This window comes from Falco naumanni, chromosome 4, assembly GCF_017639655.2.
Source record: "Falco naumanni isolate bFalNau1 chromosome 4, bFalNau1.pat, whole genome shotgun sequence".
Taxonomy (NCBI): Eukaryota; Metazoa; Chordata; class Aves; order Falconiformes; family Falconidae; genus Falco; species Falco naumanni.
Genome location: NC_054057.1, coordinates 90,828,893 through 90,847,381, shown reverse-complemented (window position 1 = coordinate 90,847,381; position 18,489 = coordinate 90,828,893). Strand labels below are relative to the sequence as shown.

At 45.1% G+C, this 18,489-nt stretch overlaps 1 protein-coding gene across 18 annotated transcripts in view; it reads left to right on the top strand.

The window, feature by feature from the left end:
- Window positions 1–18,489, top strand: part of ITPR1 (inositol 1,4,5-trisphosphate receptor type 1) — a 183,012-nt gene that overhangs the window by 133,354 nt on the left and 31,169 nt on the right. For all 18 annotated transcript variants that reach the window (XM_040592299.1, XM_040592311.1, XM_040592309.1 and 15 more), the window contains 8 exons: window positions 3,443–3,623; window positions 4,242–4,495; window positions 9,334–9,534; window positions 11,586–11,696; window positions 13,001–13,096; window positions 13,854–13,976; window positions 14,990–15,094; window positions 15,941–16,133. In XM_040592299.1, the coding sequence (XP_040448233.1) occupies window positions 3,443–3,623; window positions 4,242–4,495; window positions 9,334–9,534; window positions 11,586–11,696; window positions 13,001–13,096; window positions 13,854–13,976; window positions 14,990–15,094; window positions 15,941–16,133 (1,264 nt within the window). The remainder of the gene's footprint in view (window positions 1–3,442; window positions 3,624–4,241; window positions 4,496–9,333; window positions 9,535–11,585; window positions 11,697–13,000; window positions 13,097–13,853; window positions 13,977–14,989; window positions 15,095–15,940; window positions 16,134–18,489) is intronic.

The following is an 18,489-nucleotide window of genomic DNA, read 5'->3' as shown; positions in this document are numbered from 1 at the left end:
GAAGCAGTGCACCACAAAAATACATATGTTCTCCAGTCACCTGTGAGACTTTGAACTTGCAAACCTCTACACAAGAAGATTTTTCCCCTTGTGTTTCTTAACAAAGCTCTTTCCATTGCTTCAAATTAGTTTTGAATGAGTTTGTGTAGGTGGTGGTTGCTTCTGTCTTTAAAAATGATTGAGAAGTCTTTGTGTGATGTCCTTCCGTGTGGTGAGCGGAACTATTGTGTTAGAAGCTTTTGCATGTCATATGCGAATGTTTCTGGGTTTCTTTCATTCTATGGCTGTGTAATGCATTGTGATCACATTATCTCTGAGATTCTCGCAGCAGAGAAGTCTTGGTTCATTGAATCAGCTGGTTGCTGGGCTCTGGAAATGTGTTGCGTTTCATTGAGGTGCGTTACTTGCAAAGCTGTTTGCTGACCCTGGCATTCATAAAGCAAACCTCATGATCTGCTCATCATGTGGTGTCTCTTGTTTAATGGCAATAACTCTTAACAGTCATTAACAAAACATAGTTGAAATAAAATACAGTTTCCTACTGCGTGGTTTTAGCTGTCTGTAAGAGCAGGCAACTGGTCCGCTGCCGGTGTCTCAGGTACAAGACGAAGCTCCTATCCTCCCTTGCCTTTCACATAGCTTTTCCTCTGGTACCTTGTATGGGGATAGCCAGACGCAGCCCACGTACCGGTATGTTACAGGTCACGGTTCCCTGCCCTGCAGTAGGTTTCGACGAGATCACAGATCCCAGCTTGGTGGTGGCTACATCCGCAGGGGCTGTGTGGGAGATGAGGAGCCATCCTCCATCTTGCTGGCAAGATGCTTTGCTTTCGGGTTTGCGTCGCTTTGTTAGGGATGTCAAATGCTCCAGTGTCAGTGGTGTGTTAAAAGCACCATTCTTCCAAAAATGTGCACGAGTGTAGAGGTTTGCTGTTGGCTTTGTCCCAGGCTGCTCTCCTTGCACACTTGTTCTTTCAGCAGCCTTGCTTGTGGTCACACATCGTCTATGTGTGAGCCAGGACCCTGCCATACGGCAGTCTGAAATGGCCTCTCTATGTCCATTTTAAAAAGAGAGATTTTCCCAGTTTTGGCTTTGAGGCTCTATCTGTAAATAAATTTCAGGATTTTTGTCATAATCATCATCACCAATTACCTGCTCGAGCACAACTTGCAAGATCACACCTCTTAAAATACAGTATCTTTGATAGCTGGCATGTGGTTGATTCATATGTGTGAAGGTGTTAGGCATCCTGACCTAAACTGAAACAATCATTTTGTGACAACCATTGAATGTATGCACAGCACGCACAAGAAAGCTTTACTGGAAATGTTCATTGCGTTTGGGTTTTTTTCCCTGAAGTGCAGTGGAAAGTCAGTTAAGCAGCTTGAAAAGACGACAAAAATAAAGCCTGTCAGCAAGTAACAATTAGTCGCGTACAAGGTATTTCTTCAGCGTGGTTCATTAAAAAAAAGCTTTTCCTTCACCACTGCTTCATCACAGGGAAACTGCTCCTGTCCAGGCTCCTGAGATGTGCAGCCAGGTGACAACCATCGTTTGCCTGATGAGCACATCATGTTCTTTGTCAGAAAACCGTTACCCTTTCTGGAACCAATGATTTATCCTGGTCCATCTCTAAAATATTAATGTTGGTATGCTCATGATGTAATATTTTCAAGGTGTAACTTAGATGCAGACTCTTCCTTTGTCTGTACCTGCAGCCAACAAGCAGCAGACAGTGCTCCAGAGGGCTGGCTGGCTTTGGCTACTGCTCAGCAGCTCAGGGAGACCATGTCAGGGCATCTCTGGGTTATGACTGCAGTTTGACGGCATTCTGTCTGGTCAGATGAAAGAGCCAGTTTAGAATAAAATGAATTTAAAAAATCTTGTTACGTGTCATTCAGACAAAGGGCGGTTTTATTTATTGGGTGTATTTTATGAGAAGATGTTAAAATTCCTGGTAAAAAGTATTGGATTAGAGAATAAGTCTGCAAATATTAAAGAAGCTGGGCACCCAAATCATCTTGTGTCATGTCACAGAACCTGGCACAGTTTCTGTTGCAATGACATTTGGTAGAAGGCACCTCTTGTGGTGCTCTGGCACACCTGCTTTACTGGACTATGTGAGTGGGTGTCAGGAGAAGGTACCAGGGCGGCTACCTTTGCGAACGTGTGATGCCCCTGCTGGCGTTTTCTCATTTCCCTCCTCTCTGTTAATCACTAGAAGTAGGAATGAACTCATAAAAGTTTACCTGAGATGCTCTGGGCAGGTAGAAGGTGTTGCAGTGGTGGGAGGGATATCTCGTGTGAATATTGACCAGCTTCTTTAAATGGTAGCATTCCTCCTCTGTCTGTAATCAAAGACGCAACTTTATTAGTGTTTCAAAGTCATTCAGCGCTGCTCTGACTGCAGCTGCTTGGGAGTGATCAAAGGCAGGCTTACCAAAGACGGCCTTGTGTGCTCTGCTTCGCAGAAAAGCGGGCAGGATATATTGCTATTCCCATTTTAATTTGTTTGTTCAATAAATCAGGCTTCATTCCTATTCATCATGTAAAGCTGTTGGATCCTGAGCTGCTGCAGAATGCTAACTAATTTCATAATACTCTGCATAAGGTGACCCACTTACAAGTTCATCCTTCAGTCATGTTTAAGCTCTGGTCCTGATTTATGTAACAGCATATTGGTTTCATCAGGAATTGCCTGATCACTCACTGCGTTGGCTGCTTTCTGACCTGTACATGATTTGTATTCTCCTCAATTTTAGGAAGAACTCTCTGTCTCTGTGCGCACATGGGCAGAACAACGTTAATAAACCTTCTTAACAGTAGTCAGGGCTTTGAGTTTTTGTATCACTTAAAGGTATGTTAGAGTAGAGATTAAAAGGAGTTTTAAGAAGTCTGCTGCGGATGGGGCAATGAAGAATCAGCACAAAATGTCCCTCCTCATGTTGCCCTGTTTGTACGTTTTTGGACTGTGATTAACATTGACTATAGCATGTTATGAGTCACGATCCCTTTGGTTAGAGGGCAGGAAGACAGGACAGTTCTTCCTCCTCTGTATTTGGCTCATACTAGTTTTGTTTCTGAACTGAGAATCATATGATAGATAATTCCATTGTCCTTACCTTACCTTAATTCATTGTAGTTACCTTAATTCTGTTGCTGAAAGAGAAGCGTGCTGCCTAAATGTATTAGGGCTAGCGTGATTTACTGCACTCCCTTTTCTTTAAAAATACATTTGGAAGTTGTTAACAAGGGAGTTAACGTAGCTGAGACACTTGGGCTGCCTTAACAATGACATATGAGTTCCTGTTGCTCCAGGTTTTGCTTTACTGAAAACTAACCTCCCAGTCCTTCAGGATATCATGCAGTGCCGAAAGGTGAAATGATCTGTATTCAAACTTGTGTATGGAGGTATAGATCCTGTTCCTTTTTCTCTTGTAGCATTCGTTCTTCTGCCGACTGACAGAAGATAAGAAATCTGAAAAGTTCTTTAAGGTTTTTTATGATCGCATGAAAGTGGCACAGCAAGAAATCAAGGCTACTGTCACAGTCAACACTAGTGACTTAGGAAATAAAAAGAAAGATGAAGAGTCAGACAGAGATGTACCGAGCAGGAAAAGAGGTAATCCCCAGTTCTTCCGTTTCTAAAGTGACAAGGGAGTAAAATGCTGTGTTTTGAACTCATTTCAATTGATGCAATAATGCTCTGATCTCTGATCCCACAGAGCAAAGTTCAGAGATCAGTGCTGCCCTGGCTCAGGATTTCAAGAGCTTCATCCCCTCTTCATCCATTTGTGAGATTGTGCTATTGAAATGATGAAAAGTATTTCTGAGATGAGACTCTGCCGCCTTGTCTATCGTGACAAGCTGCCCTAATCTGATTCGTAGTAACGACCCTGGACAGTGGGTTGTGGTCAGTGCCTTCTCTAACAATAAGTGGAGAAATCCTAATTTCCCTTTATAGCAGGTCCTCCTGTATCTCCTGATAGTGCTAAATGTGTGTGCTCTAACCAATTAATACCAGAATTTGTAACTCGATGTGGTTTGCATAAAAGGTGCAAAGAGCATAACATGATATCCTTCTAAACTCCAGACCCTCATGTCACACTAAACGTACTTACCACAGAGCTGATGATGAGTAGCTGGCCTGCGTGTGAAATGAATGGGAGATGTGTGAACAGATTTTTCTGGTCCCCTTTATTCGGTTTGCCTAAAGAAAATCTGTTCTTATGTGTTTTAGTGAGAGAGCCTATGACCCAAATTACCGAGGAGGTCCGGGATCAGTTGCTGGAGGCCTCTGCAGCTACAAGGAAGGCTTACAACACTTACCGGAGGGAGGCTGATCCTGATGACCATTATTCAGCAGGAGAAGGAGCACAGTCTGCGGCAGACAAGAGCAAAGATGACCTGGAGATGAGTGCTGTGATCTCAATAATGCAACCCATCCTCCGGTTCTTGCAGCTGCTCTGCGAAAACCACAATCGGGATTTGCAGGTAGAGCCTGGTTCCCTCCTGAGCCAGCGTGCTCGTGTCGCCTCGCGCTGTCACTGCTGCCCCTTCGTCTCACTAACCCCATGCCTTTTTAAATGGATACATGACCGATTTGGGGGGTTTGGGCCTTGAAGATAATCCAAAAGAAGTATTTATACCTTGTTGGACAGACAGGGAAGTCCGGTTGTCCAGTGTTCAGTGGTCTTTTCAATTTTTATAGAAGGTGGTGGGATCAACACTTGATGTGGCTTTTTAAAAGTATATCCTTAAAGCAAGTAAGTGTTCTGCTAGGAAGTTACTGATCTACTTTTGAGAGGGGAAGGAAAGGAAACTAAAAAAAAGGTCATGTAGGAAAGTAAAGAGAGCATTGGGACTTTGGTTGAGCAGCCCTCAAGTATTTGCTGGCTTTCCAGTGAACAGGTTCTCCTGGGTTTTCATGGGTCTGTTCATGTGTGTGGAGTTGAACGCATAGGGATGGTAACGGGAAAGCCTCAGCTGGAGCTGAATCTGGTGACAGACGTGAAGGGCAGCAAGAAGGGTTTCTAGGTTGTATCCACAGTGAAGGAGACCGGGGAGAGCATGGGTGTGGTGCTGAAAGGGCCAGAGGTGCCGGTGATGAAGGACGTGGAGAAGATGAGGGTGCTCAGTGCCACTTTGACCTTGCTCTTGCCTGGTAAGACTGTCCTTCACAAACCCTAGGCCTCTGAGACCTGAGCGGAGGTCTGGAGCAAGGAAGCCTTACCTTTGGTGGAGGAGGATGGGGTTAGGAACTGTTTAGACAAGCTGGATATGCACAAGTCTGTGGTGCCTGGTGCGATGCCCCAGGTGTCCCCTCTGGAGTGCTGGATTCTGTCCTGGGCTCCAGAGTCCAGCAGGGAGTCTCAAAGATGGCTAAGGGACCAGAGCATCTGATGGGCTAGGAGATGTAGAGGGAGCTGGGAGAGGCCAGGCTGGAGAGGAGAAGGCTGGGGACATCTCACCCTGCATATAAATACCTGACCCAGGGACGTGGAGAGGACGGAGCCAGGCTGTGCTCGGTGGTGCCCCAGGGCAGGGCGAGCAGGGTAGGAACAGACAGTTTCCAGAGGTCCTGCCAACCTCGGCTGTCCTGTGACACTCCGGGGATGTGTTTGTGCAATTTTAAATAGCGAGCCCAGAACTTGTACGTTAGTAATCTTATCTAGCACGTGCCTCCACAAACGATAAGATTTTTGCTTACTAAATGGACTGCAATTAACATGATTTTTGTTTGGTGTAGCCACTGCCGCTGGATTAGAATTGAATGCAAGCGAGGAGCTAGTGAGATGCAGTACAATGTACTAAATGCCCTCATAAAGGAGGAATAATTGCCTTGATTGCATATTGTTACATGGCACGCCAGCAGTGTAGGACCCTGCGTGAGTGCTTTTCAGACCTGCCAAATCACTTCCGCTGAACTGGAATGCCCTGCTGCTGGCAGTATGTGAAATCAGATCTGTACGATAGTGGTTCTGTGCTGGGAGCATGTAATTCTTCTAGCATTTTATAGGTGCTGAGGTTACATACATCAGGGTTTCTCCTAATTTCTTCAAAAAACTATTTGATCTTTGTTTTGTCAAACAATTTTCATGCCGTTAGCGATGTCGGAGACAAGTAGGATGGCAGTTTTATGTGGCAGTAGTCCAAACCGCACGCACATGATCCTGCTGATGCTGTCTTTGGCTAGGCACTGAGAGCTATAGGAGCAAAACTGAATTCAAGCCAGTGCAGAAACTTGGCCTGAGCTGTTCGACATCCTGAACAATTAGATTTCCCAAACAGCAGGTAGTTGCATTCAGCTCTCCGAGAAAAAGGTTGTGGGTTTGGTTTATTTAAAAAAAAAAAAAAAAAAGGGAGGAACAGTTCTTCAAGTATAATCCTTCTCCTGCTGCTTGCCCGCCTTGATGCTTGCCTTTCTCCCTCAGCCCTGAGGGGGAGGCAGGAGTATCTGAAGCTTCAAAATCTATGTGTCTGCAGCTAGTGTGTTGTAACTGAGCTCCTTATCAATATTGCCAATGGACTGACTGCTTAGAGGAATAAATAAGACCTATTATGGAAGCTGTGTGCTCTCCAAAACTGTGCAAAATAGATTTGAATTGGAAGTGAATAGGGATCACCTGCCCAATGCAGTCACAGGTTTGTCAAACCAGGCATTTTACAACCATTACCGATTGCGAGTAGCCTGATGCTGTGCAAAAGCAGGAAAATGCAAGTCACAGCTGTAAGCGTTGATATTTGTTTTAGACGAGGAGGAAGTCTGTGAAATGGCTTGGGATGTTGCAATACTGTGCCTTTTGCATCACTTGGCCACTCCCTTGGCAGATAAAACTGCAGTTTGTTCGGCACTGCGTGCGCTCAGGGTGCTGTCCCCCTCAGGCTTACTCTGTGGGTCTGGGGGAGGAGTCGTAGCATCTTCATCCATGCAAGTAATGCAAGAAGTGGGACAGACGGGTGGATGCTGAAGTATGTTTTGTTACTCGTTTTGGGCTGAAAGCATCGAATTTTACGGTGGGGTACTCTGCTTCTCTCTCAGCACACGGATACTTGGGTGCTGTTATTAAACTTGCGTTAGGTCTGACCCTCGGCTGTGGGCAAGAGCTGAGCCTTGGAAGCAAAGCTGTCCTGGCTCCGGACCGCTGTAGCCAGCCTGTTTGGACAGGCCACGTCCCCACCAGCTTCCTTAGGGGGTCCTTTCTGTACCGGCTCTTTTCTGAATGAAGGTGTCCCTGTGTACTCCCGAATCAGTCACGAGGACTGAAGCTTGTGACAAGCTGAGTGGAGCACGCGGTGCTGTGCACGAGAGCCGCGCTGGCCGGAGCAGCGGGGGCTCCCGGGGCAGGGACGGTGCCCTCGAGCCAGGGCCCGGCCGGTGGGACCAGCAGCCCAACACAGCACCGCAGCCACGCGTGAGCTTCAGCCTTACACTCACAGATCCCACCTTCGTGGCAAAAATAACACTCGAGTTCTTTTGTTTTGCAAAATAAAAACGTTGTAGTAATATACTGGCCACTCACACTCGGATTAAAGATCTGAGTTGGTAGGTTAAATACTAATTTTGTGCAAAAAAACCCAGGAGTTGATACAACTTTTAACATTGGACATTACCTAGGCTGTGTCTCCAGGGATCTGTTTCTCTTATTTGTAATTGCTGCAGGCAGAGCCAAGGTAGTCAGGAACAGCAGAGCTCTGCATGCTGCAGGAGTGATTCAGTAATTCGACAGGGGGACGGTGCGTACCTCAGGTTCGTTCCCACTGCGAGCAGTAGGATGGCACGTTCAGTATTGAAGAGTTGTGTTCCTGTCCATAGCCTGTGAGATGCTCTGGATGACGGAATATTAAGAGCTTGATCTCTGGTGGCTGAGACGACAACAGACATTCCCTGGGGCAGTTTCTCACAGTGCAGCAGGGTCTTATTCTCTAGTGTTTTCCTTCCCCTTGTTTAGCCATGTAACATTGTCCTTCTGCCTCCTGTGCCTCATTCCTCCTCTTTCCTTTGTGTTTATTGACATTGGATCAAGAAGCTAAGGCTGGTATAAACCTATGTGTAATCAGAATAAATGCTGTAATGCAGCTGGGGAGCATTTTGTTTCATCACTTTTGGTATTATCCATTATTTTTGCTTTTTTCCTGGAGGGAAGGCACGAGCTCCAATTTCTGTAGCGTCAACCTTTCTACATTCTGACAACTTAATCAAAAGTTAGGTTGCTAAATGAGCAATCAGTTGAAATGTGCTGAATCACTGTCACCTTTAGTCTGCATTCATAGACAGCATTTTCCGTTTTTTAGCTTAGCCTTCAATTGAATCTGGCAATTTCTCTGTCTGTTTGCCTTAAAAGACTTATTAATCTGATGCAGGCACTAAAGGCAGTCATTTAACAGTGCTCCTCTGCCGGCTGGCAGAAAATACCTTGCTGGTTCCATAGTCCCATGCATCTTGTTCATCTGAGGGTTTTTTTTTCCACTTTTGAAATGTTTTGTAACCTGCTAGAATTAAGCTGGATAGGCGCTTTCCTGCTGAAACTTTGAGGAAAAGAAGGTGGTCGTGGCTGTCCGTTTTTACAGCACACCGCTGGGAACACGCTGACAAACAGCATCTGAGTCACTGGGAAATTGTTTTTCATTAATTGTCCTCCTTTGTTTTGGTTGGGTTTGGGTTGGTGGTTTTTTATATGTATTTGGAATATAGAAGAGTGGAAACAAGTTTAATCCATGCTGATAAGTCTGGCATTTCATTAGAGGAGCTGCTCTTAATCAGCAGCTTCAAGCAGGGATTACAATAATTATGTGGGAAGAAATGCGACTGAGAGAATTGCGTTTCAGGCCGCCTTCCTTCAAGGCATGCAGTCATGCCTCCTCGCCACCATGCAGGTTGTGCTGCTGTGAAGCCAGTGCCAGGGAACTGCTGCTTGTGTCTCGGGGAAAGGTCTCGGGAGGAGAGCCTCGGGTGATGGTTAGCAGTGAGATCTAGTAGGCAGGCTGCAGGGAAGCTTCCAGGCTTGGCAGAGCTTTATCTCCGCAGAATAGCCTGTTCTGTGCTGGGTTTCAGCACTCTGGCGATGCTCTTGGTTTGTTGTTCCTTGTCTTCTGTAAAATTTGAAGCCCACAGGCTTCTCTCTCAAGAGAGGTGTGTTGCAAGCAAGCCCTGAAAGAGGCTTCAATTGCTTGTAGAGGGTCCGGTGAAATTAGAGCAGTATACCACACAGTGCAATTGTGCATTGATGAACTTAATAAAATACTATGATCCAAACATCGGGTTTTATGTTTCTTTGGGTTTTGGGCATTTTTTTCCCCCTTCCCTCCTGGCTTTGACACTCTCCTTGCAGAATTTCCTACGCTGCCAGAACAACAAGACAAACTACAACTTGGTGTGTGAGACGCTGCAGTTTCTGGACTGTATCTGTGGAAGCACAACTGGTGGACTTGGACTTCTTGGTCTGTATATAAATGAGAAAAATGTAGCACTAATCAACCAGACGCTGGAAAGTTTGACCGAGTACTGTCAGGGGCCTTGCCACGAGAACCAGGTAACACTCCGTAGCTGTAAAATGCATCACCCTTTCCCCTACACCGCGCTGTGCTCGTGGCTCTCAATCTGCGGACTCGTTTGTCTTACAGCGCTGCACTCTTGACTTGCCCTGCAAAGGGATTTTGGTTTGTTTGGGGTTTTTTGTTTATAAATTCATACAATTGACTTCTCTTTCCTGGGGCCCCCTCTGAGGAGTTGAACCACTCAAAGCAGTAGAGATTTTCCTGCTTTGCTAGGATTTCAGTTGTTTTATTAGACTTGACGGACAGGGAGAGTGAGGAATTTTTGAACTTGATAGTAAAAATGTTGCTAAAATCAAGCTGTGTTGCGTGTTGCAAGTGAAGCCAGGAACGTGCCCCTGCTCCCAGCCTGAAGGGAGGTTGAGCTCTGTAGCTTCATTACTGAAGGTGATAACCACGTTGAGGTTGTTTTCAGGTGTAGCTCTGTGTGTAGAACCAGGTGCATGTTGCTGCCAGCTGTGCATGCGCTTGCTCGGGGATGTGGTGGTGGTTCCCGATGGGGATGGGTTGGGTGTTGGGGAGGACCGCCATGTCTGCTGGGGGGGAGGCAGCCTCTGTCCAGCTCCCCCCAAACCACGCTCACTGTCAGTGGTACCTTCTGCTCCAAGCTGGAGTAACTGTTTTAAAGCAAGAATGGTCATTGAAGTAATCCTGTTACAGGGAAGGCATAACTGAATAACAGTAATCCTGTTCGATAAAGCAGTTAGTGACCCACAGATGGACTTGGTCAGCTCTGTGCCTCGAAAGTTGAATGATGGGCAAGAAATACGGGAAGATACTTGGTGTAAGCAGGAGTTTTTAGGTGCTCAAGAATTACAGTTCGCTTCTGTGGGAAGGATCAGAGGGCAGGGGCGGCTGTCCTGCTGGGCCACACTCCGCCACTTCACCTTCCAGCAGGTTGTACAGCTGTGTTTTAGAGCATCGTACCAATAAGGACCATTTCTTCTACTTTTGGTCTAAATGTGACCCTTGCTGTGTTTCAATGAGTCAAATGCAGTCTGAATGTCTAGGGTAAACCATACGCAAGAGATAGCTGCCCCAAAGTAGTTTTGCAAACTGGCCACTCTGTGGCATTGACTCAGCAGGTAACGTGGTGTGGGTCAGAGCACTGTGCCGCTGGGCTGGCATGACCTCGTATGTCCTGTGCTTCAGGGTGGGTGTCACCCTTCTAACAAGCAAACTCAGGCACTTGCAGACATGGATATCTGCTTATTTTCTCCACTTGTGTATGATTTGAACTACAGCATGGTGTAGAAGGCCTGGAATATGACTTTGAAAAAGTCTTCGAGATTATCTGTCTTTTGAAGTGCCTTTTCTTTGCACACTCAAACAATTTACAGCAAAGCTAAACAAAGCGTGGTGGGTGTGACTGATGTTCAGATGAAATCATTATCTATGCAAGAAGATACGTGAGGCTGTACACATCCGTTCATCACTGACAGTTTCTCCGTAGTATGGATCGGATAGAATAACAACCTTGAGACAGCGGTATGGATCTTCACAGTGGAGCTCAGCAGCAGAGCCAGGCTCTGGATTTTGAAGCCAGCAAGCTACCGTGGGTTTGTACATTTTAGTATAGACCTTTATAAAAGCAGGGTTAAAGGGTAAGCAAGGAGGTTATGGAAATTCACATTCTTTGGTTAGACAGGACTGAAGTAGGTGTTGATTGGTACATGTAAAATAAAGAAAACTCTCCCTAATCTTAGTAAAACAGTGTTCTTCCTTAGCTGTGTGCTCAGCCTGGATGCTTTGGCATCTAAATGCTTCGTTTATCAACTGTGTTGCTTTCTGCTTCCTGCGGCTGGGTGGTTTCAGTAGGACATGCCATGGCTGATGAGAGGAAAAGCTTGAAGCAAAACGCCTTAATCTTTTGTTATTCCACTGACTGAAGTTTTCTGTTCAGTTATCCATCTCAAACAGCTTACGAGGTGATGAAAGAGGTGACTCCTCTGTTCTGGCTGGGTCACCAGCCTAGGCTGCGTTTTTAGTGTAGACAATTGGTGAAATCTGATGAATTTTCTTTGGACAGAACTGCATTGCTACTCACGAATCCAACGGTATTGACATCATCACAGCATTAATTCTCAATGACATCAACCCTTTGGGAAAGAAGAGGATGGACCTCGTGTTGGAACTGAAGGCAAGTGAATACTTTGTGTGATCCGCGTTAACAGTAAGATGAAACATAATTTTATTGTTGGAATTATGTGGGTGTTTATTATATCCCAATATTCATAAGTGCCAAAAAAATTATATGCATCAGCGAGCTGGAGGCAGTGCCCAAACATTGTTTGTCACAGGTATTTCTTCTTTTAAATGGCAGCATGGACCCACCGGTTTTTAGGTGGGGGGGGGTGCAGGCAGTTGAGATATGCGGAGGAATCCTAAAAAGTTTTTCTGTTAAAAACGTAAAGCTGATAAAAAGTTTTCTGTTGTTTTTTGATTAAAAAGTGTACACGTAAAAGTACAGAAAAATGGAAGTAGAACTCCTCACGCTACATCTAGTTTCCTAATACTTTATTGCTGTTGTTTAATCATCAAGTATTTTGTAGGGCTGTTCATAATAATGCTGAAATAATTAGCGCTGGTGCTGGTTTCAAAATACGCTAGGAGGTTGTCCTCTAGCAGCAGTAGTCACAGAGCACTCCTGCCACAGCATATGTTTTAGAAATATTTCCTTGCTGACTTATTGTCCTGCCTTATAGTGCAATGTCTAGTTGTTTTCCGTTGCAGACTCACACCATTATTATGGGTAATGTGGGTTTTTTATTATTCTAAATAAAAAATGCTTTTAGACTCAATTAGCATTATACGTCAAAATTAAATACTTTTATTGGTTTTTATTGTCAGTCATGATGGATTTTAATCTTAATTGTTTGTATTAAAGTAGTCTGGTGCCTTGTGGTAGTTTCCCATTTCCTCCCTCTCTTTCTTGGCATTAGCAGGTTGCTGAGTAATTTTCAGTTAAAAGCAGCAAAGCACATCTGTGTCTTCAGCCTGGGCTGTCCTTTGATTTAATCACCAGTGTCTTCAGTAAAGCTGAGCTGCACCATTTTGGAGCTGATAGCTTGTAATAAAGCTGCAGTATCTTTAAAACCAAACAAAATAATACAGGCTTGAAACATCAGTGCTTTAGAAATCTAAACTTTAATGTGGGTTAATGTGATACCTCTCACTAAATAGGGTTTGGAAAATAAACTGGTAAAAAATACTACTAAGTTGTATATTTCAATAATGAGAAGAGAGGGGGTGTGCTTTGCGAGTGAGGCTGTAGGAGTCCTGCAGTGGGCTGGGTGGAAAAGTCTGCCTTGCCCACGGCTCGTGTTTGTAGAACCCAGGCACCTCGAGCCCTTCTGGGCAGGAGGGGTGGCAGTGCTCAGGCTGAGTATCCTCATTTTTTTTACTCCTGATAGTGACTGCCGTTGTTTTTTCCCCTCCCTTCAGAACAATGCTTCAAAACTCCTCTTGGCGATCATGGAGAGCAGGCACGACAGCGAGAACGCGGAGAGGATCCTCTACAACATGAGGCCCAAAGAGCTGGTGAGTCCCTGGGTCACTCCAAGACTCCCAGCTCCCCTCGAGCCCAGTGCGGTGGGGATGCTGGGGTGGCTGCATACAGCCCGGGGGTGCTGCGGGGGCTCTGTGCATGGATCGATGACAGCTGGGGGACCTTTCAAGGATTTGGTTGAACGAGTGGAGTATCCACAGGGGATGGGTCTGCCTGGTTCCCCAGCAGCACAAGCACTTAGGAAAGCCATGTTCAGCGCTATGGAGGCATTCAGCATCCTGTGTAAGGCGGGGAAGGAGCATCATCTGGTGCTTTGGGATCCACATCTAGAAGTTATTTGCTCAAGAGACAAGAGAAACGAAAATTTCTTGTGACCTGAAAGCAGTTCAATAGACTGTAGCGGGCTTTTGGGCTGGTTAATGTATTAACTGGTGAAAACAAAGCAGGAGATCCAAAGTACAGCTGAAACACTGTCGGCATGTCTTGGTGCACGTAGCTGCAGCAGGGGGCAGAGGTCAGAACGTGATGCAGTGTGCAGTGAGGGTGGCCCGGAATATATTACCTAGAGGGGAACATGAAGTTGAGTTTCTTGTGTCAAAGAGCTGGGCTGAAGGTGCTGAGTTCAGGTCTCCTGTTTTATCCTGGATGTTGAGAAGCCCGCTGACCTTCCTCTTGACTGTATATGTTCAGGTCCCTTTTGCCTCTGTAAGAGTGCCAAGTGTACACTGGCCTTAGACTTCAGCCCCCAGCCTGAACTGTCACTTCATGGGCCTGTGTGTCTCTTTCTAGGTGGAGGTGATAAAGAAGGCTTACCTGCAGGGAGAAGTAGAATTTGAGGATGGAGAGAATGGGGAAGATCTTGCAGCATCTCCGAGGAACGTGGGACACAACATTTACATACTGGCTCATCAGGTAGCATTTCACCTACAGCTTCCACAGTACCAAGTGTCAAAAACTGAATAGCAAGAGGTCTGCTGTTCCCTGATGTTATTTTAATGGCTGGCCTCTGAGACAAGCTTACGGCACGTTCTCTGTTTATCAGAGCAAATTCCAATCCTTAAAGAATCGGAAAAGAAATTTCTATAAAACAAGAACTTTTTTGGAGCTTTTTTTTATAATGGGAAGTGGGCAGGCTCTTGACCAAGTTTCTGAAGACATGTGATTCAAGTTCTTGGCAGTGCTGAGAAGCAATGTATTATTTTTCAGCTGTATCAAAGGTTACTTTATACTCCCAAAGAAATTCTACTCAAATACAGATCAATTAAACTGTAAGCAGAAATCTCACTCTGCTTTTGTGGTTGGTACCACATTCTCTTAATGTTGTAGCCAGTCAGGTTTATTGTGTTGATACAATGTGGTGTTTGAAAGGTAAAAGACCAAGGCGGGGAAATATATATCTAGACCTACTTAATACGTTGTTGCTGCATGTATCACTCCACTAGAGACTTCTTGTTCCTTTAGCATCTGAGAAGACCATCACTTGTGCCCTAAGATGAATTCAGAGCCTCCAGAAGCCTGTTTGGAGCAGTGCTCTGTGCATGTGCTTTTCAGTGGGTGCACATTTTCCCTTCCATCCCTGTCAAGAACTTGTGTGATTAGCACACCTTTGAGTTAGGGTGGGTGTAGAAGGACAGACTGAATGTGAATGTTCAAAAAGTTTCCCAAGTCAGGCAAAGGGTGGGAGAGCATGGGTAAAAGAGGACTACAAGACGGATATTAAAAAAATACATATTTGAATCATTCTGACTTGCTCCCAAAATAGAGCTGCAGGGTGTCTGGTTGGAATAGAACAAGCCTTCTGTCAACTTTGCCCTTTCTTAGCAGCTGACTGCATACTATTTCTTATTTTATGCCAAAAATCAGAAATTTAATATCATAGAGAGACATCTGGTGTCTCCCACTCCCTTTTCATTCCTTTATTTTAGTTGGCTCGTCATAACAAAGAGCTGCAGAACATGCTGAAGCCGGGAGGTCAGATAGAGGGAGACGAGGCTCTGGAGTTTTACGCCAAGCACACGGCACAGATTGAGGTACGGGGAAACCGGTGGCTGCCGGGAGGTGTGTGGGGGGAGATGATCTGCTGCCGAAAGAGCCGCCTGGAAGAGAAGCGGTGGAGTTAAACACTGGTTGCATTATACGTGATATTTTGATTGAACTGACTACCTGTGTGTGGACTGTCATCTTTGACATGGGAATATATGTGCACTTTTTTTTTTATTTTATTTTTTGACAGCCGCTGGGGGGGAGCTATTTTTGAGCTGTCATGTGTGGGCTTTAAGATGGAGCTGAGCAGAGCTCTGTTGGCAGGAGGAAGTGTAACTTCACTTCTGTTATATTTTGGCCGGTACTATTGCTGAATCCGTGAAGTTACTGATAGCTTTTGCTATTCTTTCTGTATTAAAATGACAGTTTGGCCTGATGTACAATCTAAGATACTTCTAGAGAGTAAAACACACACAAATATGGGAATTTCACAAAACTCTAATAAGCAATATAAATATAACTGTTATCCCGTATACTTACCCATGCAGTGTGTGGCTAAAATTTGCAAAGATTCTTGAATTGGGCAACCAGATTGCTCTGAAATCTAGCACAGCTTTGGTGCGGGATTCACTGGGCCCTTGGAAATCCCAGCTGAGAACGGTATTGCCAGGATAAGACCACAGCACAGAAATTATCAGTCCTGGAGCTAAATGTAGGCCTGCTTTAAAAGATAAATTAAATGAAATCTCTGTCAAGCTGCTGTTCTATGGAAATGTATCCAAGTTTCTACATGCAGCTGGTTTGAAAGAGGGTGGCAGGTGGGGGGAAGCAGACAAACCAAGACATAAAAGCATTTAAAAGCTTGGAAGAACTGTAATAAGGCTGCCTTTCAGATTGTCAGGTCGGACCGTACCATGGAGCAAATAGTCTTCCCCGTGCCCAGTATCTGTGAATTCCTCACGAAGGAGTCCAAGCTGCGGATCTATTATACCACGGAAAGGGATGAGCAAGGCAGCAAGATCAATGATTTCTTCATGAAATCAGAAGACCTCTTTAATGAGATGAACTGGCAAAAGAAATTGCGAGGTAGGTGGCTGTTGCCAGTGTGGTTGTGTGGAGCGTTACCAGCAGAGCGCTGAGGTCAGGTTTTCGGAGTTTGAAACATTGGGTCGGTAGCAGATGGTTCCCCAGTGTGGCAGCGACCTTGATAATTGTTTGAAAGAGTCTGCTCCTCTGCACGATGGCAATATGCTGTAATGAAGTCAAGCTTAATGCAAGAGCAATATGGACCAACTGGAGGGGATCCAGGGGAGAGCAGCAAGAAGGATCACAGGTCGTCTTTTTTAAGATCCAACAGGAAGGAACAAATTTGTGGAGGCTTAGCTTAAATGAGAAGGCATTTGGTGGCAGGGAGAAATGGAGAGGACACAGCTGAAGAAAGTCGTGATCCGTTCTCCGTCCCTGCACGGGGTACACGAAGCTGTTCCCTTGCATTGCCGGAAGGAATAGGGCTGGGTGGTGCAGCGTGAACTCACAGCATCTCCAGCAACGGAGGTATCTAAGAACAGGTTAAACATGCATTTTCCAGTAATAGTAGAAGTAGAATTCGTCCTTTCTTTGGGCAGGGAATAGACTGGCAGACAGGTTGGTGAAGTCCCTTCCAGCCTGGCTAAAATACCTGAAAGCAAGCATTTTCAAGCACTACTTTTCCCTATGAGGGTCCGACTGGCAACTAGGAAAACTTTAAATTGTATTTTAATTCATACTGTGCCACCACTTCCCCTAGTAAAGTTTCTAACTCATTTGCTTAAAATTATTTTTTTAAAAAGATATGGTTTCTTGTTTTGCTAAAGGAGAAACGTTGCACTCGAGACTCAGCTTCAGTGGGCAGTGATGAGGGGTTAGAATTTACTGACAGCGCTCTGAAGCAGGAGAGGTGAAGCAGTTCTGTCCTGCTCAAGGGATCGTCTGCCATCTGATACCACTGGTGCTGCCTGTGCCTGAATCGGCTGAACTCTGGTTTTAGTGCAAGAGCACAAACTAGCCCGGGGCCACCTCCCAGAGCCAACGGGCGAGCGGATTTCTGCTGCAGAGCTGCGTGCTGCTGCCAGCCACCCAGGCCCACTGCTGTGCCTGGCAGTCACAGCAAGGGTCTTCCCCCGACAGAGATCTTGCTGGTACTCGGTCAGCGTTGCGTATTGTAGGAAAAAATTCAGTGAGAGGGGACCTCTTGACCTTCCTCATTGTGAAAATTATTTTGGTGTAAAATGGTTTTCCCTTGTTGCAGCCTCTTGACATCTGCATTTTGCCCTTTCACTGTGCACCCCCAAGAAGAGGCTGGGCTCTTCCCAGTCTGTTGTTAGGATGCGTATGCACAGTTCACACTAGAGCTGATGATGTCTTCCACATTTGGTAACGGCGATGCAATATTTGCTTCTGATTGTTGGGGTGTATGTGTGTGTACTTATATATTAATAAGTCTTAACAGGGAAAGGCAATTGTAATCATATTATTTAAAATTATCAAGGTCAGGTTTAGGTAAGACCACCTGAAACTTGGTCAGCTCTGCTGAATTATTCTTCATGTGTATGAATACTAAACAGAGCGGAGCTATTTCCACTGAACAATGGATTAGTCCTTCTGGCAGCATCAAAATCCCCAGGAAGCTGCTTCCTAAAATGACTTCTAAGAGCTCCACAAGGAATAGGGGAATATATATCCTAAACAAATGGGCAACTTTGACAACATCTATGTATTCTGTTAGATTTTGTTGTTTCAGTCACTTTACTTGTCTTTGAGGCTATCTCCAGGCAAGCTGTGAAGACATCCATAATTAACAACAGGCCAGCATCAATCAAAATCCACCTGCGGAAGTGGGGAATATTTCTTTTTTCTTTATGAAGCTGGAATCGCTTAGTCTGTCTCCTGATATTCTGGTCTTGTTTGGCCTCTAAGTGATATTCTGGGTTTATACAATTGTTTCTCACATCTTAAATACATGTTTGTGTTTTCAAGACGTGACAGGCTGGCAGTGCTCTGTGCTGCAGTCGTGCAATACTGCTTACTGTTCATTCAGACTTGAGGAAGACTTCTTAAAAAAGCCTTTATAAAAGCCCAGGTACTCCCCCCTTCAGCCGGTGGTGCTAGCCCATACTCTAAGCACCGTAAGTCTCCCAAGGAATCAATTAAGAATTCAAATGAGTCTGCCAAAACCAGGCAGAAGTGCTACACGGGGCTGGTAGTCTGTGCCTGTCCCCAAAGAAAGATTTAAATTAAAACCTGGAACTTGATAATGACCCTTTGTATAACAATTTCATACAAATGAATTCAACCTGCTTACAAATGCTTCCAGTTAAAATAAGACCAAGAACAGAAATAATATAGACATCAGCGTATTATACATTCGAAACATTGCTACATTGCGTTTCAGTGAGGCTTAACA